This window comes from Bombus bifarius, unplaced genomic scaffold, assembly GCF_011952205.1.
Source record: "Bombus bifarius isolate JDL3187 unplaced genomic scaffold, Bbif_JDL3187 scf7180000009565, whole genome shotgun sequence".
Lineage (NCBI taxonomy): Eukaryota > Metazoa > Arthropoda > Insecta > Hymenoptera > Apidae > Bombus > Bombus bifarius.
In genome coordinates this window covers 308,320-331,135 of record NW_022885198.1, presented here as the reverse complement: position 1 = coordinate 331,135, position 22,816 = coordinate 308,320, and the positions used below count along the sequence as shown (strand labels likewise).

The following is a 22,816-nucleotide window of genomic DNA, read 5'->3' as shown; positions in this document are numbered from 1 at the left end:
AGTGATAGCGTGTTCGTCAAATTCGTCCTAGCGGAAGTTTAAAGTAGTAAAATAGCGTTTTAACACCTAGGTGTACGAAAAAAATGCAATTGTTAGGTACAGTGGTAGCTATATATGTATATTAAACAAGGAGAGATACAAGTTAAAAAAGAGACCAAAAAATTAGTTGATTGCTAGAAATAAATATCGATGTGGTATTTAATTTTTATGTTCCACAAACATGGAAAATTCAAATACACTTAGTGTCTGTACGCTTGGTGGATGTTCCACGTTTCAACAAAGAGTCCGACTTAGATTTTGTGAGCATGTTCATCTATCATCCCGTTGACCGCGAATTCGTTATTGAACCTAGGATCATTGTCATTAGTTTCTCGAGTATCTAATTACCACGGTTACTTGTCCAATTCTATAATAATCGTATTTGCACTAGTCAATGTCTTTTCTATTGCATAACGACAATGTGTAATCCAAACGAAGTTTCGTTTCACGCCCCTAACCCTAATTTTAATATAAACCTGACATACATATATATATATGTCGGAGATGAAAGGAAAGCCGAAGCCTTTCCTTGGAAATTTTGGGAACATCCTCTAGTACCTTAGCCTAGATTTTATTATAGTTGTAATTGCTTAAGATTTGTAATAAGCGAGATTGGGTTCGAGGTGACAATCGGTCGCTGAACGTAGCCACGGTCACGGGATGGATGTTTTATCTAACGGAGGTCTGGAGTGGTTGTATGTGTTTTCCGAGAAATGTGGTTGTGGCGGCATGCGGCCTCGAGAGCGGGCCTAGCCACGTGTGATGTTGCCTCGGAGGTGCCGATGCAATGGGACATACATTGTATTAGTAATCAAAACTCCAGGCAGAAACTGCCTAGCAACGGCGTTTGGAACCTTTTCGATGCTTCCAAACGGGTATAGAAAACAAAATGCAATCGTACAGGGAGAAAAATCTCCACGAGGCTGGCATTCTTGCGATTGCCTTGGAGAGTGATACATCGAGCATTTTCGACGATCGCATTTGCGTCTAAGTTAGTTTCGCTTAGTAAGGAGTTATCCCGGTGACCGTGGATTCGTTTGAACTCAAACATTGCTAATAGTATTATCTAATTTAATTATTCGTAGATCGTATTATTCATTAGGCTTAGTGTTTGTTAGACTTATTATTAGCTGTACTTATTATTTGTTAAGCTTAGTGATAGACCTGTATATACGTGTAAATAAAATCTCGGCTTTGTGAAACGATGGCTAGTCCACATGAAGAGTCGTCGCGCGCCCAAAATTCGAATCGTGATCCGACATATATATATATATATATATATATATATATATATATAGTTACTAGGATTTCAGCCGACGTCAATGCCCAGGTACCAATTGTTGAGACTGGGGTTAGGTTGGAGTTACCTGTTAGAGTCACTTATCTAAACCTCAATCAGACTGTGACTCTCAATAAAGAGACTTATGCAATGCCAGTCAGAATTGGATGGTCCATCAAGTATAAACGATACTCGTTATCAGTTGTCCGAGACCACAAAGAATCTGCTCAAATCCATCGAAGTGAACAAGTTTCTGACTCTAGCACAAATTATGATTTAATATACGAAGCGACAGTTAGAATGACCAACCATTGTATGATTATGTAATATCGTCCGTTAATACCTTTTAACACATGGTCTTAATACTATTGCAATATTGTACTGATTAATAGTGCTGTCAACCAAGACTTGATGAATTTTGGACTGTAAAATATGTGTAGGTGGTTTCAATGTAATCGAGTTTTGAGATACTGAGCAGTACGAAAGTACCAAGATTTTATTAGTAAAATTAACTAGTGCAATTCCTTTTGAAAATAGTTCGCGGACAGTTGAATATAAGAAAAACATATAGTTTAATCCGTCCTGACGTATATACAGGATGGTCCACATAAAGTGTTACAGTTGTTTTTTTTGGAAATCATAGCTGATATCGATTAATTTTCTTTTTAATTTCAATGATACGAAAGGGTTGATTATTAACTTAGTAAACAAGAGATTTTTCTGAGATGACTGCTAGTGTACTAAGGGGAGACACCTTTTTTTTTTAAATAAAATGCGATATGTTTCTATCGTCTATTTAGATAGTTCTTATAAAACTGAATAAATTTATGAGGCGTAAAAGTGTTGTTCGTGATATAACTCTTGTAGAATGCTGGCTGTAGATGTCGCTGATGGGGTACTACTTTTTTTCTTCTAATTTAGGTGCTTCTAATTAGGTTCCGGGATTTGAACCCGGGTTGCGAAGTTTGTAACCTAAGGCGCTAATCACTGTGCTACCGTCATCTTACGCTAGTTAGTGTCGAGTGATGGTATTTGTTGTTGAGTGCCGCCACATTTACTTGAAGCATTTTTCGTTATTCTGTATAATTAGAGAGCTATGACGGGAAGAAGTAAAATTTATTTTATTAAGTGATCGAAATGATGATTGTTCACTTCTAAGCATTTATTTATTCCTTGTATGACATTATTTCGTACATCTGAGAATATTGTTGCAGTTATGGTTTTACAAGTATATTATATTCTTCTCTTTATATCTTCTTTTGTGATAAATGTTATACTTATAACTTATAAATGTTTAAAAGTAAACGGTAACTTTTATTTCGAACACTTAATAAAATGAATTTTATCTCGGAATAAGTCTACTTAAGTTTAAATTACGCTTCGATGCCTCCGCGTAGTCCTCCTTTAGATCTTCCCTCCGTCATAACTCTTTAATTACGCAAAATAATGAAAAATACTTCAACTAAACATTATTTAATTCCTTAAGAGCTATCTGAATGGACAGAAATTATTATTGCATTACATTTAAAAAAATGAGGAAAAAACAATGTCCTCTTGATATATTAGCAATCTTCTCGGAAAAACCTGTTGTTCTCCAAATAATAATCAACCCTTTCGTACCATTGAAATTAAAAAGAAAATTAGTCGATGTCAGTTACGGTTTTCGAAAAACCGGCTTCTAATGTTTTATGTTGACCACCTGTATATAGGTCTACTAGTGGAAATTATGATTGCTATAGAAGACTAAATATTTCTTACTGATTGTTGTTTTACAGGAAGAGGAGAGTGATGACGATGCGATTACAGCACAGCCACAGGGTGGTCCGCAAAATAATTCGACGAATCAACAACCCATTTTCGCCATGCCTCCACCAGCCATGAGCCAACCGATCACTACCGTCGATGAAAATACAAATTTGAACAGGGGTGCTGAAAGAGTTATTTACACAACTGGTATTACAAGTACTTAAAATATTAATGCACGTTACCCAGCTGGTCACAATTTTTCTTATTCAGTTTTAGCTCTATTTAAGTACTTTCCTTTTGTCTTTTGTCTTATTATTTCTATGCTTCTAGTGAAGCGTATTATCGCATAATATGCAACAGAAATATAAATATATTAATTTTATAAAATATTGCTTGAATTCATAACTTAATTGCTGTGCAATTTGCAAAAATTTTTATATTGTTATGAATCTTTCATCGCTAACACAAATTTATATTCTGGATATTTTAATATGAAATATTAAAATTGTGGGGAATATTTGCATAATATCAAAATGAACGAATAATAAAACAAAGTCTTCTTCCAACACAAAACGACTCATATACAATTTTAAACAAACATAGGATTGTATTCCGTGATAATTGTTAATAAAATTTTGTAAATTGGTGATATATACACCAAAGTACCATAAAACATAACTTTTACGTTAATAAAACCCCGAAACTGATACAATTTATATCAGAACTCTAAATCTTAAAAGTAAATCTGTCGCTTATTTAAATTTCTTTATCTTAAGAAAATTTTTTATTCATTATGTAAGGAATTTGATTTTATAGATACAGAAAAACAAATTTCTATAAAATTTTCATTCCTGCGAATAACATTCTAAGGCTTTATTTTGAATGTTGACTTTTGGTCTGACAATTAATCGTGATAGTTTTTGGCTGTTTTGGAAGAATCATTTACGGTCGTCTGTTGACGAATGATTGGTCTTGAAATTACGATAATGTCTCAGAAAACGCAGCTTTAAGGAAGCCAAGGAATTATAGCGTTTAAAGCCCAAGCATGTTTTCTTATTATTTATCATTCGATCATATGCCATATCGTCGACCCAAATCGGCGATCATATTGGTGTATTCTATATTTATATAACTTATTATATACTGATCACAATTATTTTTCATATTTCTTGTATTGTCGCCTCTCGACTTTTTCCAGCAAAAAAGGTATAACTTTTTAATTGCGGTTCATAGACGCAAGGCGGCTATAAACACAACTTTTAATCCATGTCGCTCATACGTACGCGACTGATCAGTTTCCTGGTGAAGAGATTCCATTTTATTCCGAGGTGTAAGTAGTTGTGTGGGCAGTATAACAGCGAGACGCCAAGAAAAGTCTTGAGCTGGGATTTTGTCGATGTGCACGCGCTAATAAAATTGCAATGGGAATTGTTTCGTCGAACGTAGATCACTTCAGAAGGGATAGGCAAGTAAAAGATCTTAACGAAACGCCAAGGAAAAAGGTGGCCTTCCACCTTTCTACGTAACCGCGATTCACTTGACAGGTTCGTTGCGGGGTACATATACCGGGAGACTAATGCATGGCGACATCAGGTTCGCGAAATTGTCAGAAGAATTTACACAACTGTTTTTCACGTCCCGTTTGCTTAGTCTTTGGTATGAAAACAATATTACACTTATAGTTAGGACTGGAATTTTTTAGGATAGTATAACGTATTGTGATCCTTTATTATCGGGCGATCTTGTGCAATTCATCCTTACTATGGTTGGATCACTGGATTCTGGTTAAAAGATTTTAGTTATAGAGTTGCAAGTGAACGCGGTAGATATCTAATAGATATAAGGCGATTCTGAGTGCTTTTTCAATTACGGAAATAAATATTAGTCTTTTACTTAAAACGAAATAATTTATTAACTAACACTTGTTGTAAACAGTACAACTATTGTTTGGTATATAAGAAAAATCGCAGTGTAACTTACTCGTACGTTGCGAATAGTGGCCATTTACGTTCTTCGTGTATTTCTCTGATTAAGGCCCGTAATCGTATCCGTGACGACCATCTTTCTGCCTTGATTCAGAAGTGTGTGTATTGTGTATGTATTTTTTTCTTTTTTTTTATTATTATTTATTAAAATTACAATCAATTCTTGCGTTGAGAATTTTCGGTAATGTGTATGTATTTGTCTTTGCCTTTGGACATAGCGATGTGTCTCTCTCCAGAGTAAACACGCGTGCACGAACAAATATCCCCCATGATGGAATGCGTTCCTAGAAACTATGACAACTCTGCCCGCTACAATATTTAATGATTTAAGAACAGCATTAAATTTAAAAATTGGTGTACAAAATTCTTCCAAGTACGAAAGCCGCGTGCATATAATTGTTATACGTACATACTTTGTTTCACCTTGCGGAATACCAAAGAATTTTATGCTTTTACCCTCAACACGGCTTCGTTTACGATCTTTTCGCAATGACTACTTCAAAAACCTAGAAACAGAACTATAGCAAGTGCCGTGTTAGGAAAGTAAACCTCTCGCAGCTATGTTTTTACTTGTAGAGCTCATTAACCTCTTAGGTACGGCTGAATTTTGCGCGGGCTGTTTCTCTGTACGGCAGAGTTTGACGCGAATTACGCATTCTTATTATTTCTAAAATAAAATAAAATAAAATTCTAAAATAATATAAAATAAAATATAAATTCTTATTATTTAATTTGTACTTTACAATTTGTCCAGTTGGACATTTGGTAAATTTTTCTAGCTTTATTGCTAAATTACATGTGGATGGCTACCCCCAGCGGGATACCATCTTTGAGTTTCTCTATTTTATTTCTTTAATGAGATCAGTGGGTTGTTTCCTCTTTAGTCTTCTTTTTATGAGAGTTTTGCTCGCTTCAGCAGCCAGCTGGTTTGGATGTGTTATCGTTCTTTCCTTGTATTTTTTTTGCGTATCTGCCAACTTCTTTTTTTTTTTTTTTTACCATTGGTATTTTTAGGTCTGCGTATATCCTCGTTTCTGACATACCATGGGGCGTTGATTAGTGTTCCGAGCATCTTCGATTGTAGGGACTCTGGTTTATTTATGTAGCTCATTGTTGCCGTCCCTCGTACATTCCGTACATTCAAATTGGTTTTATTATCGTTTTGTAGATTTTTAGTTTATTTTCCATGCTAAGTTTAGAGTTCCGACTAGTTAGTCAATACATCTGTCTTCTTTTTATCCGTATTTTGTCTATAATTGATTTCATATGTTGCTTCTATGTAAGTTGTGTGTCTAAGTGGATTCCAAGGTATTTAATTTACCTTGTTTGTGTTATGTGAAAAACAAAGACTATACATTCTGTCTGTATATTGTTAGCACTGTTGTAAAACGTTACGAGGACAAAAAAGTGTGAAGCAAGACAACTGAAAAAAATCATTTAGCTTAAGCCGTGAGCGCATAAGTCTATAAGAACCACTGTAGTAGTGCGTCGTAATATAAGATGCATCCGCGAAAGCCACTATAATGGCGCATAATGCCTAGGAGGTTAATACAGATCCACATCATGTATAATTATTATTAACTGTTGAGCTTCCATGAATTTATAAAATGTTTACTTCATAGTGCATTATATTTCCTTCTCCTTTGAACTTCCTCGTCCTTTTAAACATACCCAGTGAAGTCCGAAAACAACACGTGTCGCCCAACCATCGAAAGTGAACACAGCCAAGTGTTTCCTATCCTTTAGGGAGAAGAAAATCCCACGACTCAATAAATAGCCTCACGACTAGTTATTCATTTTGAATTGACTAGCTCGATGATGGCCCAGCACCAATATTTGTGGATGATGTCATCGACATACAAACAATGATCAAGTCCTTAGAGAGAGATATCTCCAAGGACGACTACAACCTGAAGATTAACAACAACAAAGTAAAAATTCTGCCGACAACCCCTGACGCATACAGAAAAATCACCAAACTGCTTAAGACATTGAACGCCAACTTTCACACGTACCAACTCAAACAAGAAAGACCTTTCCGAGTGGTCCTACGCAACATCCACCACTCAGCAGACATAGACGAACTCAAATACGAAGTCTCAAAACTCGGCCACGAAGTCATCAACGTAAGTAATATAAGGCATAGAGTCTCGAAAGACCCGTTATCCTTATTTTTCATAGACATAAAACAAAAGCCTAACAATAAGGAAATTTACAACATCAGTCGCCTAATGAACGCAATAGTAAAATTCGAACCACCGCTTGTGAAAAAAGAAATAGTGCAATGCAAAAGGTGCCAAAGGTACGGTCACACGCAGAAATACTACAACCATACCTTCCGCTGCGTTAAATGCGCAGGCACTCACTCCACTGACCAGTGCGCCAAATCACCGGAAACCCCAGCGAAATGCATCCACTGCCAAGGGGACCACCCTGCCAACTACAAAGGCTGCCCAGCATATAAAACACTATACACGAACAGGTAGCCTAAGCTCAGAGCAAAAGAGGTATCCAACCAAACACCCAGCCCGCCGAAATTCACGACTACCCCAACCCCCTTAACCAACCAAACACCCAGTCCTACCAAATTCATCTCCACCTCAACCTCCTATGCCCAAGCAGTACAAGGCATCCAAAATAACCCGAACAGCCAAAGGAACCTTCCCCAAAACAGTGTCCCCAACCCACCTAACACAGACAACTCCTCAAGGCTTGAAAAGCTAATAGAGAAACAATCAGAGCAAATAAATCACTTGCTATCGCTACTAACACTCATCGTGGAAAAATTAGCACGCCCCGACTCAAAATAAAACCAAGGCGCATAGCTCTTTGGAACGCCAACGGTCTAGCGCAACACAAACTTGAACTAGAACTCTTCCTAAAACACCAGCAAATCGACGTAATGCTCGTATCGGAAACCCACTTCACCGACGAAAACTATCTGAAAATAAATGGTTACAAATTCTACCATACCCAACACCCCAGGGAAAAGGCCCACGGTGGCACCGGAATCATAATCAAAACAAGTATTAAGCACTACGAACTTCCATCATTCCAGAAAGACTACCTCCAAGCAACAAACGTAGCAATAGAAGACTGTCATGGCACAATCGCCACTTCAGCAGTATACTGCCCTCCTAGACACTCCATCGCCAAAGAAGACTTTGATAACTTCCTGGACACCCTGGGCAATAGATTTATAGCTGGAGGAGACTATAACGCCAAGCACACCCAATGGGGCAGCAGACTGGTTACAGCAAGAGGCAAAAGCCTCTTAAACAGCATAATAACCAACAACCTCAACTACCTCACCACATACGAACCCATATACTGGCCCAGTGACACCAACAAAATACCCGACCTTCTCGACTTCTTCGTAACTAAAAATATCTCATCAAGACACGTCCAAATCAACTCCTCAGCTGATTTCTCCTCCGATCATTCCCCCGTGATAGCAACAGTCAGTTCAACAATTATCGAAAATACACCTAATGGCTCCATTCACAACCAACACACCAACTGGCAGCTCTTAGAGAAGTCTTTACACACTCAACTTCAGCCTTAACTTTACTAAAGACTAAGGAAGAAATCGAAGCAGCCACGGAATACTTAAACACGAGCATAATAAACGCCATCCGCCTCTCCAACAAAGACGTCTATCAGCAAACAAGAATATCCCCAATACATACTAAAAAAAATAGCAGAAAAACGTAGACTAAGAAGAGTATGGCAGACCCATAGAACACCGGATGACAAACGCAAACTAAACAACGCAACTAGAAAGCTATCCAAAACCATAAAAAATTATAAAAACGACTGTTTCCAAAAATACCTCGCCAGTTTATCCCCCACAGCCGACTCCAACTACTCACTATGGAAGGCCTCCAGGAAACTCACATGCCCCCCACAAGTAATCCCACCAATCCGCCGTCCGCAAGGTGGATGGGCGCGAAGCCCTATAGAAAAAGCCGACCTGTTTGCTAAATACTTGTCTAAAGTATTCAAATCCCATTCCTCCAAAGCTGCCGCGGATGTTACTGAATACTTGCACACCCCCTTCCAAATGTCCCCTCCTATTGAACCCTTCACTTCTGCAGAGACTATAGAAACAATCAGTCACCTAAATCCCAAGAAAGCAGCAGGGCACGACCTAATAAGCAATAAAGCACTGATTACCCTCATCCCTAAACCCGGTAAACCAATATACGAAACCACTTATCCTAACCACTAGGCTATAAGAACCGCGTGCAGTTACCCGTTATGAATAGAACCTCTAACTTTTCAATATGTGTTGTCAAATTTCCACCATCAGTAATCAAACATTGGAGAAGCATTAAGTTAAAACTGAAACTAATAATTGAAATTGTACACCGTATACTTTAAATTCCGGCTTGTAAAATCTGAAAGAATGTTTAAAAGGTTTTTTTTTTTTATTTATTTGTTAAAATTACAATCAATTCTTGCGTTAAGAATTTTCAGTAATTTTTCTGGCGTGGCGCAGTGACATGGCTGATTATTTATTATAAGTTAATACTTATTATAGATAAGTATAATTTATAAGTAAGTATTATAAATAAGTGAATATTATTTGATTTAGATAACTAATTGAATCTAGCGTTTAGGTCTAGCGGGTAGTGCCTCTTCGGCCTGCGAATCTGGTCCGTCGTATCAAGTAGTCCAGTGATTAGGGGGTTTCGGTGTTTGTTGACTCTTTTGCTATATCTGTCGCTATATTTTGCTATTTCCTCTTTGACTGTGGGTATCTTGAGGTTGCGATGTATTGTTTCGTTGGAAACATATCAAGGTGCGTCTATTAGGGATCTTAGCGTTTTCGATTGGAAGCGTTGAAGTATTTCAATGTTGGAGTTACTTGCTGTTCCCCATAGTTGGATTCCGTAGGTCCAGACAGGTTTTATTACGGTCTTATACAGGGTAATTTTATTCTGTATGTTTAGTTTGGAGCGTCGGCCCGTGAGCCAATAGAATTTTTTTAGTTTGTCCTTTAGTTGCTTCGTTTTATCTGAGATGTGTTTTTTCCACGTTAGTCTCTTGTCCAGTGTCATGCCCAGGTATCTGACTGAGTCCTTGCTAGGAATTGTTGTGTTGATGGTGATCTGGCGGCAGGTTTGTTTTCGGAGCGTGAAGGTTACGTGTGAGGATTTTTTTCGTTAATTTTGAAGCCCCATTTATGAAACCACTTTTTCATGGAGTCGAGAATTCGCTGGAGAGTGGATTAGGCAATTACCGGGTCTGCGTGGGTAGCTAATAGCGCTGTGTCGTCTGCAAATGTCACTATTGTTATCTCGTTTGATATAGGTAAGTCGGCAGTGTAGATGGAGTACAATAGGGGTCCGAGGACACTACTTTGGGGTATGCCGGATTCTATTGGGAATGTTGCGGAAGTGGCGTCTAGGCATTTAACCATGAATTGTCTATTGGTTAGGTAGGATTTTAGAATGGAGTAGTAGGGGTGGGGTAGGATCTTTTTAAGCTTGCGCTATTTGTGTTGCGCTAGACCGTTGGCGTTCCAAAGAGCTATGCGCCTTGGTTTTATTTTGAGTCGGGGCGTGCTAATTTTTCCACGATGAATGTTAGTAGCGATAGCAAGTGATTTATTTGCTCTGATTGTTTGTCTATTAGCTTTTCAAGCCTTGAGGAGTTGTCTGTGTTAGGTGGGTTGGGGACACTGTTTTGGGGAAGGTTCCTTTGGCTGTTCGGGTTATTTTGGATGCCTTGTACTGCTTGGGCATAGGAGGTTGAGGTGGAGATGAATTTGGTAGGACTGGGTGTTTGGTTGGTTAAGGGGGTTGGGGTAGTCGTGAATTTCAGCGGGCTGGGTGTTTGGTTGGATACCTCTTTTGCTCTGAGCTTAGGGTATCTGTTCGTGTATAGTGTTTTACATGCTGGGCAGCCTTTGTAGTTGGCAGGGTGGTCCCCTTGGCAGTGGATGCATTTCGCTGGGGTTTCCGGTGATTTGGTGCACTGGTCAGTGGAGTGAATGCCTGCGCATTTAACGCAGCGGAAGGTATGGTTGCAGTATTTCTGCGTGTGACCGTACCTTTGACACCTTTTGCATTGCACTATTTCTTTTTTCACAAGCAGTGTTTCGAATTTTACTATTGCGTTCATTAGGCGACTGATATTGTAAATTTCCTGATTGTTAGGCTTTTGTTTTATGTCTATGAAGAATAAGGATAACGCGTCTTTCGAGACTCTATGCCTTATATTACTTACGTTGATGACTTCGTGGCCGAGTTTTGAGAGTTCGTATTTGAGTTCGTCTATGTCCGCTGAGTGGTGGATGTTGCATAGAACCATTCGGAAAGGTCTTTCTTGTTTGAGTTGGTACGTGTGAAAGTTGGCGTTCAATGTCTTAAGCAGTTTAGTGATTTTTCTGTATGCGTCAGGGGTTGTCGGCAGAATTTTTGCTTTGTTGTTGTTAATCTTCAGGTTGTAGTCGTCCTTGGAGATATCTCTCTCTAAGGACTTGATCATTGTTTGTATGTCGATGACGTCATCCACAAATATTGGTGGTGGAGGGGGGATTCTCTGTGCTTGTTGGTTTGGCGGCGGGTCTGCGATTTCCATGGCGTCGTTAGTGGATTGCAATACGGCGAACCTGTTGTGGGTGTTTATTTGTATCGTTGATTGTTCGTTCCGGGTGTCGATCGTGTCTGGTTTTGATGTTTCTATTTTCCGTTTCTTTGTAATATTAGCGTCGTTGGTGCGGAGGGTTCTGCTGCACTTCTGCCACGGGGAAGGTAGCGCGGTGTAGTTGCGAGTTTGCTCAGGAGAGCCTGGTCGCGATTGCTGGGCCATCATCGAGCTAGTCAATTCAAAATGAATAACTAGTCGTGAGGCTATGAGGCTAGTATTCGGGTTGGGGTTAGGTGCGTGGGATTTTCTTCTCCCTAAAGGGTAGGAAACACTTGGGTGTGTTCACTTTCGATGGTTGGGCGACAGGTGTTGTTTTCGGACTTCACTGGGCACTAGAGACATGTCTGCACGCTTCGGCACTCAACAGCGAACTGATGATCTTCACAATATGTCAGGACCTTTTTTACTACAGTCTTTTGCAGTCTTCTCTAGATGAATTGAGTTTTTTTGATAAAATATTTTGCAAAATCGTCTCACAGTTCTAACCTCTCCCGGCATTGCTTTTAATTCATGACGTGGTTTTCTCAACAAGCTTTCACGTGGAGAAATGGAAACCTCACTTTCATTATCATGACATTTTGTTAAATACATTATTACTTTCATTCTGAAATCGGGATTTCGAATATTTTTGCGAGCCATCTGTTTGAATAATACCATTGCATTTACCATACATGTATTTAATATTTATTACTAATTTCTTATACCACTTTAAAGTTTTACGCAGTGGTGAACTACATGCTATCATTTGGTCAGATAAATCGACTGGTGATTTTTCTAGATTGTATTCCACAACTATTTTTGCTTTTTCATACGAATAGAATTTCTTATGTACAGTAATCATTTCTGCTGAATGTCTCGTACAAAGCATCGATACAGTCTCTTGTCCTTCCATTTTAAATACTGTTATATCTTTTTTATTTTCGCGAGCAGTAACTTCTCCAAACCTTAATTTTTGAGACACTACTTCTGTTGGATCTTCTGGTCAGGAAAGTACTGGAAAGTTTGAATTCGACTCCCGTTGACAGTTGCATGTAGCGGCGATATTGTTTTGCCCGGAATTTGTTTACTTTTACATCTCGTACATCGAAACTGTCAATGCTCCGAGGCAAAACAACAACATGAGTCACTCTCGATTCGAATTGTCCTATAACTCATGTGCCGCTACATATATATAATAATTACGCAAATGAATTTTATCACACTAGTCCCATCCATATATATATATATAATTAGGCCAAAAAATCGTTTTATTTCATTAGGATTTGTTTCAACCCATTTATCGAGACGATTCGATCGCTGTTCTGATATTATTTGCGCAGCATATATATTCGTTTGATTCGCAGTAATTTAGAATATTTCATCCGTAACAGAAAAAAGATAAAAACTATGTGGTTCAGTATAATAAAAAATTTCAGAGTGATGTGTATTAATTTCCTGTAAACTCGAAAATGTGATCTTCGCTTGACTGGCCAAAGGAATATGCCAATTTGTATCACACTCCTCTTCTTGTGTACTATTTTCATCATTACCGACATCTTCAACCTCACTATCCGATTTAATTCGGCGGCGACGTACTGAAGATGCTATTATCATATCAGATAAACATCTCGAGGAACTGTCCTTTCTATCTGACAGCACTCGACATCCTTTGGAAGGATTGGTAAAAATGTATCGTCAGTTGAACTGCTTGACGCATAATCTTCATTTGAAATCATATTAACTTTAAGGGCGAACTGAAGAATCAAATAGCAAAAATTTTTGTAGCGTATAAAAGTATAATAAACGCTCTTATCTGATTGTTAGATGCAATTAATTAGTTTTTAACACGGAATTAATTAGTATTTAGTAACGCGAAGAAACAATATGAGATAATTGATAATTGCAAAAAGTAAGTGAATCGCATGAAATCGAACTTCAGCGCCACGGCGATTGTCACGTAGAAGACACAGGGAATCGTGAAATTAACAAATCACCGGTTGTCTCCTCACGTCGTTTAAATTATTTCGCGGTAGGTTGAACGTTTCGCAGATAAGGTGAGAAATTCGAACTTTAGATATGATATTCTATGTAAAAATTTGTTACACAAATCCAACGGAGTAACTGTCCAGTATGTTATAACAGAACGTCAACGGTTCAGAATCTTCCAATAGAATGTGTCGAATGCGGATTTTGAGTAGATTTATATCATAAGGTCCTGGGCCCTATGGAGGGGCTACCGCCGGGCGCAGCTCAGAAGCGTTCATCCTGCCATTGTCCTCTGGGCCGTGGCCCTACAGGACGTTTGGGACACAGGGCCATGCATTACCATTTTATGATTCTTTACAACTTCGCAGACGCGGCTGCGTGAATGGAAATTGTACCATATTCGACAACGGATTTTATACAAAAAATCTGTGTTGTTTTAGCTTCATTTTAATCTTCAATAAAAATTAAACACTTAAACAAATGTATATAAACCTCCAGACAAGATCATATTTCATTCAGCCAAGGACTCCAATAATAAACAGATAGTCTATGGCGATACTTGGAATTAATATATGTACTCAAATGTCTTAGACCAATTTTCACCTGATTTTATTTGCACACATTTTTATTTATAGTAACTAACTTAGATATTATTTGTATTAGTAGTTACTATCTGTATATAAGTGTGTAAGATAAAAACAGTGGAAAAAGTTAACAGTAGAAAATACGTCAACTATATTTTGTTTGTTTGGAACACATCAATTGTACTCTAAATTGTATATACTTAGATGTGTCTATCTTGGGCTTGCACGTTTGGCTTGATACAAACTGTGTTCTTTGAGGCCTTATTATAATAATAAAGCCTTACCAATGTATTAAATAAATTTAAATGTATCAGCTAAAAATATCAAATTTTAAAATTTTTATTCTTCACTATTGTGGCTCTTTTTTAATTTAATGCACTAATTTTGAAACAAAATTCATTGTAAGACCAAAAGTCATTACTATTCTTACTTTTCTGCGAATTAAAAAAATAAAAAAGATTTTCTTTAAATAAAATAAGCTTTGAATGTACATATTAACATTTCTAAAATTTGTAGTGGTGGATAGTATTTCCATTTAGTTACTAACAAAATAGTTTTTAAAAGTTATTTGAATACTGCAATATTGTACGAATTTGAAAGAAATTTATCTCAATACATATCTCCATGAAACTGTAAAAACGTTGCCTACCTTCCGATTTCAATGATTTTTAGGTAGAATTTTTAGGCTTGTAGAAGCCAGTATTTTGAACAACTTTTTCCTATATATATAACGGGTGGATTCGCCTGATTTCCGAGATATTCGCAAAGAACTATCTGGACCACTACAATGTATTTCTGCCTATAGTTATGTGCCTATGGCAGCGTATGCGTCAGTATTGGTTGCCACTTATCTTCTATTTATAAACGATGATCAGCGATCTTAACACTAAACCTACCACTATCGGTCAATTTAACCGTTTTTAAACTTTTGTACAACTTTCACATATTTAAACATTATCATATCGCCATCAAACTATACAATTTTTCTTAAAATATGTGTACAATATATATTTCGTATATATCGTATATTTATTTCATATACAATATAGGTATACAAGAAGTCTCGGTAGGTTTAGTGTTAAAGGCAACATTCAACTAAATAATAAAAAAACTAAGTCACTCGTTATATATATAGGAAATAGCTATTCAAAATGTCGATGTCTACAACATATATAAAAATCGGCGTTAATACAATTTCATCCATATTTTTGTTCAACGAATTGCTACGTATTATTCTTTGAATCATCAAATTGATGCAATGAACTATTGGGCTCTTGTTCCCACATTCTTTGTGTCAGTATTACCAACTTCAGTTTTACGGTATTTTAAACATTAAGCAATGACACCAAGGTATATGCTTGCACAGGACGTATCATGTATTCTTATGTAGCAATAAATGATATAGTTATATTATCCTTTATTCCGGTAAATATTTTCTTAATTTTAAGATATTTTATTTTATTTATATCATTGTAGTTATTAAGTGCAGAAAATAATTTTGTGCTTTTTTCATAAATATTATAATAGACTGTTTTTGAATCTGTATCTACCCAAAAATGCTTAAATATTTAAATAACTACACTCAACACTTTTATATCCGTAGAAGTCGATTTTAAACGACGATTATTAAATTCGGCATTAGTAATCACAAGCTATTTCGTGGATAACAGCTAAAGCTAATATTACCTGGAATGGAAAGAGTTAGATTAAATCGATATTCTTTGTTTAGATCTAGCAAATGTTAAGACCTTATTACCGAAGGCAAAACAAATCGCTTTAACAGTCACAATATAAAAATAATGCAATGTCTATTAAACATGTTGTTTGCAGTAATTGTATTTACATGTTTTTTAACAATACCATAAAAATGACAAAAAGTAATTCATGAAAAAATTTTTAGTAATTTTGGTACCAATGAGATGTATAATCAACAGCACAAAACTTTTTCTACGCCTAATATTAATATTTGACGCAAGCATGTGCATTTTAAGTAAGTATTAATAGTATAAAGCTAAGTAAAAGTGTAGAATTGTATGTATATACATATGTGTGTGCCTATATACATATATATATACATATATTAAAAAGTAATTGTAAATTTAAGAATAATTTGATGTAAATAGTTGCTGTAGGACTCTTTCCTTTACTGAATAGATATGCCAATTTAATATAAATAATTATATAGCTGCACAATGTTAAATATTTCTCTTTTATTATCCTATTATCCAAGTGTTAATCCTTATTTGTTAAGGAATAAAATTATTCGTCATTAAAAAGAGAGAATACCTAATCTTTTGTTTTTTGCTATCGGTGTTTAATTTAAATATATTGTTTTTTATTTGTTATGGTGCATTATTATTTCTCCTTGTTAAATGTTATATACACCAAAACAAACACGAAAAGTGATATGCAAATATGTCGATTGAGACTTATTTCTCAAGTTACAAAAGCAATCGAATTTTACACTATAATTCAGAATCGTATTATCGAAGACGTATTACACAAAAAAAGTCATTATCACTAACTTGATTTCTTGTGATTTTCGGCAAGAAGGCAAGTATGTATAGAATATGCTACGTCAAATGCTTCTACCAGGCTTATTGAATGCAGAAATCAAAATAAGGAATATTAAATGCAAGTGAGAAGAAGATTTTCGTCAGCTGTTCTACAGAAGTCTTGACTTATACAGCTAATCCTTGCGAATGTTGGTAAGTAGGGAGATCGATCGTAATGCAGCGATTTATCTACGATTTTAAAAAATTATCATGCAGAGCTGAATATTGTAGAATCTCCTGTACAATGTAAGCTTTTGGTAAATAACAAATTGCATAAATATTACTTCGTAGAATAGAAAGTTCTTTTATTATAATACGTTCCTTTATATACTGTATTACATTTATAGTAATTTGAATATGATTAATCGTATATCTAAAATGATATGACTACTTTCGTAGTCTCGAAAGTTCTTTAGTTGAGGGGCCCTACTGGACGATTGACCCTCTGGCGCTCGGCAGAATCTGTACGATGACGCAGGGCAGATTGCGTGTGTCAGGAATTTTTAATGAAAATTAAATTGTTTACAGCTTGAAAAATAAGTCTTTATTGATATTTAAGCACAGAGTGCAACGAAATATTATATGATACAATATTTTGGTATTAAAAGTACTTCAAATATGTCATTCATTATCATCATTGTCATTTCATTGTCATTCTTATTTGAAATATTAGTAGATGAATCTTTATATAAATGTATGAGCAATTACGTTTTTATCTTTCTTAAACGTTGTTTAATTACTATAATATTTATTTGTTGGATATAGCTGCCTCTACAAATCCCTTCGTTGGAGCAAACGTTGGTACAACTAGCACGACTGCAACAAAGTGGTAGTCACCAAACGATAAAAATACGGTAAACGTATAAGCGTGGGAATATTTGTTACATAACTTTTACGGGGTGGATTTTTGATCTGTGAGTAGTATGCAAGACATCAAAAGATTATTGGAAATGCTTTTTGTAAGAAATTAACTTAATTATCGCCAAATAATTAAGTTACAGAAGAATGTATGCATTTTAAAAGTTTTTTATTATCGCATAATCAAATATTTAGGTTTATATCTATTGAATGATTTAATATTGACATGATAATAAAGTGATATATAGTTTAATTCTTCTTGACATCTCCAAATAATTTAATCAATGATATATTTGTCTATAATTTAGAAGAAAAAAAAAGTCAGTACAATTAAAAAAATGAAATGACATAAATATTAGAAACAAAAGTTACTAATTTCTTCTCAATTTTTAAATTTAGCAAATTAAGACAGATTTAACAAAGACTTAGTAAAGTATATAGGATATGAAAAGTGATATTAATATTCATATGCAAATCCACCCCGTTTTTACAAATAGGCAAAACAAAGAGTGGCGAATAAGGATCTCGATATATAAATATTTAATTCGCAAATTCTCAATTATTCTCAAAATTGAAATCAATATTTAATGATAAAAATCACATTTTGTTATTGCATGAAATATGTAAACAATGGTACATGTACGCGTGAATAAAAATGGCTTGAAGTTAATAGGAAACTTTTCTTTGTTAATTGATTATATTATTATATATTGTAATTAGTATGACAATAAGTTATACATTAATCCAGCTGCTTCTTCAAAATATTTATTTTTAATAGTAATCATATCCTGCGAAACACAACAATGTACATACCGAGAATGGATTCATTACAAAGTGGAACTTCCAGTCTTTATTAGGATGATGTGAAATTAATGCACAATGTTATTTTAATCGCTTAGTGGCAAACAAATTTACAAATTCAATATCAGTTTCATAATTGATTAAAGACCTTATATAAGAGTTTCATGCTTTTATTAAGTAAACGCACTTGAGTAGGATGATTTACAACAAAAGGTATTAAAATAAATTTCAATATTAAAACTTCATAATAAAATACGCAACAAATTTGGATTTATAATGAGTTCAAAACATATTTCATAATTTTTACTTCTTAAAACAGAGAAAAAATTTTTTTTCATTCATACAAAAATGAATATATAAAATTAAATGAAAACAAATAGTATTCAATAATATATTAACATTGATATTATGTATATTAATATACTAAAATGTATTAAATATATATATACGCATTTTATGTGTTGTTATTGTTATGACGTATTCACATAAAATATAAATGGATATCTTAGTAACTTTTACTATCTTGTTGTCATGTATAAACTATTCCATACAACGTAAAAATAATAGTACTATTATATAAAAACTCATTTTAGCTTTTATAGAATAATTCGTTTCCGCATTTAATGTATTTAACCTCCTAATTCTTATTTTATAAATGTAAAATAGAAACTGTATGTTAATTGTATTTTTTAACGATTTTTCTATGTAAAAACTGTTAATATTTACCATTAAGCGTGAAAAAATGACGTACTTATCACAGATGGTAATGTATTTCTGAACAATTTATTAACTAAAAAATTATTTTTTATCGATATGTATAATTGTACAATTATATACAAATTGCATTAATTTTACAACACCCTAATGGTAACCAATAGCAAATTGCAACAAATGTCACAATTTAGTTTATTTGTAATTAAAATTAAGAGTATTATAATATCATTTTGCTCTGCTATTCAAAGAATCATATTATTATATCTGTAAATATTTATGCAATGTATTATGAAGTAGGGAATTATAAAACTTGTGTCATGCAGTTAATGTAGCTAAAACAGATCACCAAAATGTTTAGCTTTCGAAAATGGGATATATACCTCATCATTAAAGTTGTTTGATATGGAGCTTAGAACCAAATTGGTAATGTGTTTTATTATTAGTAAATTATTAAGTCAAAAGCAATTCAAGCCTACCATAATCTTGTAATAAAATACCACGTTTTCACATTTATACTGTATGTAGCCATAGACCACAATTATCATTTCAAATCATATAATTGTGTAATAATAACGTTTATGCATTTAATATTTTAATTCAATCAATTAAAGGGTCTAGTAAAAAGTGTATTAATTATGAATTATGAAGTATCAATTTTTTGTACTCTTAATTCAAATCTTATAACGAGTAATTATATTTGTCTTGGCATCATATTCCATATCAAACAATTTTTATTTACCATTTCTTTTACTATCTCCATAAATGTTTAAATTATTTTGATGACTTGTTTTAAACGTCTACATCTGTATGTATTATGTATGTGTAGTATAAAACATCATCTGTAATATGTTTGTACGTATGCACATATATATGTGTATGTATACAGAGTGGACTGTTTATTTCAGAATTGAACTAATTCTGAACATATGTAATTGCATTGTATACTTTTTCCTAAACTTTATTGTATCAATAATAGCAGTGAATGGATATATATTAAATCATAATGAAATTCTGTGCATAGGTATATGCATGCATACATATATACATATAATTTATTGTTGAAGTTGTAGAATAAATTTTGTGTGAATATAATCTGTTATTTGTGCATATATTCATATACATTTATTTATAACTTGGATAATATCCAATAGATATCAATCCTTAATATTTATATTTAAATCTATCACAATCGGGAGACAGAACTTAATTTATAGAAAATTAAAAAAAAGAGGTATTAAATTATTCTTTTATGCTATCTTTTTTTCAATTGTTCCTTACTGATGTATTTATCCTATAAATTAAATGAAATAAATTCTGCTACAAATTAATATATATTTTATATTGTACTGCATACATACAAGTATTGTATATAATGTAAGTACAGATGACATGTTGCATGTTATAAGATACAATATGATACACAAATTGCAAATTGCAAATAATTATGATAGAGGACTTATCCATTATTAAAAATTACATCTATTTCCATTCCAATTTTTTAAATATGATATTTTTATTGTTGCTATTGCCATTTTCCTAATTATTTTAATAAATTAAAACAAACCACAAAGATCAATTTTGTAACTATAAATTACGAAATTATAATTTAAAAAGTTATAATAAAATTCAGAATTATGTACCATTTATTGAATCTAAAAAAATATGAATGATTAAGAATTTAGTGATAGTAGATATGTACTATCATCTCTTTTAGTAATATAGAAGTAAAACAAATACATAGCAAACTTACAAAATGCTTTATTACTATTTTTCTGTATATATGCATATCATATAGAACTATAAATAAGTTTCCAGAAAACTTGCTTTATGCTAATAAAGCTGATGCACCAGGTGTGTAAATTTGTACTTGACGATCTGATAACTTATATATATATCTTGCTACTTCAGACCAATTATATTTTGTTCTAATATCATCCATTTTCCAATTAATTGTTATATTTCCAGATACATCACTAGAATATCCTGTTTCCAGAGGCTCAATTTTAACAAATAAATCCGCCATGTGTTTAAGCCCATATGCAAATATATTAGAAACAGAATTTTTTGGCTCATCTTTATAGGTGTGTGTTATAATACAAAGTTGAGATTTGTTGTAATATTCAACAAGTGATCTTAAATATCTTACATAATATGTAGATTCTCTCAAATTACATCCAAGATTATAAATATGACTAAAATCATCAATTATAATAGTAACAGGTTCATTGTTTTGTACTATTTTGTCATACTCATTTTTAATAGTTAAAAATATATCATGAATAATATTGTTTGCTGTTTGTTCACATGTATATTCCATATTAGATACAATAAACTTCATTGGTTCTATAACTGTAACTTTATGTTTTTCTTTCAATAACATAAGATTATAACCAAATTTCACACCCATATTATGATAATGATTCATTGTATTATGAAATAATATAAAACATATTCGATAATTCTTTTTTAATGCATTAAATATAACACAACTCAATAAAAAGCTTGCATTGCTGTCATGTTGTTCTTCTATGCAAATTAATTTTCCATCCATATTTACTTTATCAATGCCAAGTATGTTCGATATTGAATCCATTATATTAGCCATAATTCATATCAAATATAACAGAATATTCTATTTCCAAATGATTTACAAATTAACTACAAAACAAATTGATGTTATTATATCTTCAGACCAAATTAGTTTCAATTATATTTCATTTCAGATTTCAGACATACATTACAATTATTGGTTAGGCCTGTAACATTTAAACACCGTCGAATACGATAAATATTGCATTCCAATTTACTCAGTAATTAGTAATTTCTTATATATAGCGTAATAAAATCAGAATATAAATTTCATATCTTATTAGATTGAAATACTCTATAATAATATGAAGCACATGTTTCTGACTAGCCTTCAGCACGAAGTAGGAATTTAAGGTTAGATTGAGCTGAATTAAGTTTGAGATCTAACCACAGCCGACTCTAGGATCGGCTGTCTCTCTAGTTGAAAATGGAGCAAAACAGATCGGCGTTGCCGTGTTGTTCAGCACGATTGGTACTGGAGTCAACTGGGATCTAACTGATTAGGTATCGATTTGTTACGACCAACGGCGCGAGTTTTTAAAGAAGTTTTGATACATTATATTGAATTAATATACAAAAAATAAATTTTAATATTTAACATACTGTAATTTTAGTGATTTAATATTAGAATTAATGTACATATAAATTACAAATTAACTAATAGCAGTTAATAATATTCCAATAACACATTTGCAAGAATTGTACAAACATATTTGCATATTATTATTTCAATACTTGATGAACTTTGTACAAATGTATTTCTGCAAATTATGTAATGAATCGTTACATTAATAATTGTATATAAAAGTTCATAAAAATCGTTGGAAAGTAATATAAATAAAGAAACCTCCATAAAAATTTAATCGTATAAAAATATCCTAACGTTAATCAAATAATATGAAAATGCAAAAAGATGATTAAAAACTAACAAATAATAACGACATTATATATGTATAATATATAGAATACTGCCGCTTATAATGTACATTTTTTTGAAAAATAATTGCAACATGTATATAAATACTCAATTTTTTTCATACGAGT

The 22,816-nt window shown here is 33.6% G+C and overlaps 1 protein-coding gene across 3 annotated transcripts; it reads right to left on the bottom strand.

Moving 5' to 3' along the window:
• Nucleotides 1-20,495: 20,495 nt before the first annotated feature.
• On the bottom strand, nt 20,496-22,228 carry LOC117215380. 3 transcript variants are annotated; one of them, XR_004489085.1, is made up of 3 exons: nt 21,920-22,228; nt 20,934-21,841; nt 20,496-20,835 (listed from the first exon to the last, which is right to left on the bottom strand). XR_004489085.1 is itself a non-coding variant. In XM_033461754.1 (2 exons), the coding sequence occupies exon 2, from the start codon at nt 21,786-21,788 to the stop codon at nt 21,009-21,011; it is 780 nt and encodes a 259-aa protein (XP_033317645.1). In that variant the 5' UTR covers nt 21,789-21,888; nt 21,931-22,227; the 3' UTR covers nt 20,922-21,008. The 3 variants fall into 3 exon arrangements, 1 of the variants encoding a protein (XP_033317645.1); XR_004489084.1 differs by having other exon boundaries at nt 20,934-21,888; nt 21,931-22,227; XM_033461754.1 differs by lacking the exon at nt 20,496-20,835 and having other exon boundaries at nt 20,922-21,888; nt 21,931-22,227.
• Between the last annotated feature and the right edge of the window lie 588 nt (nt 22,229-22,816).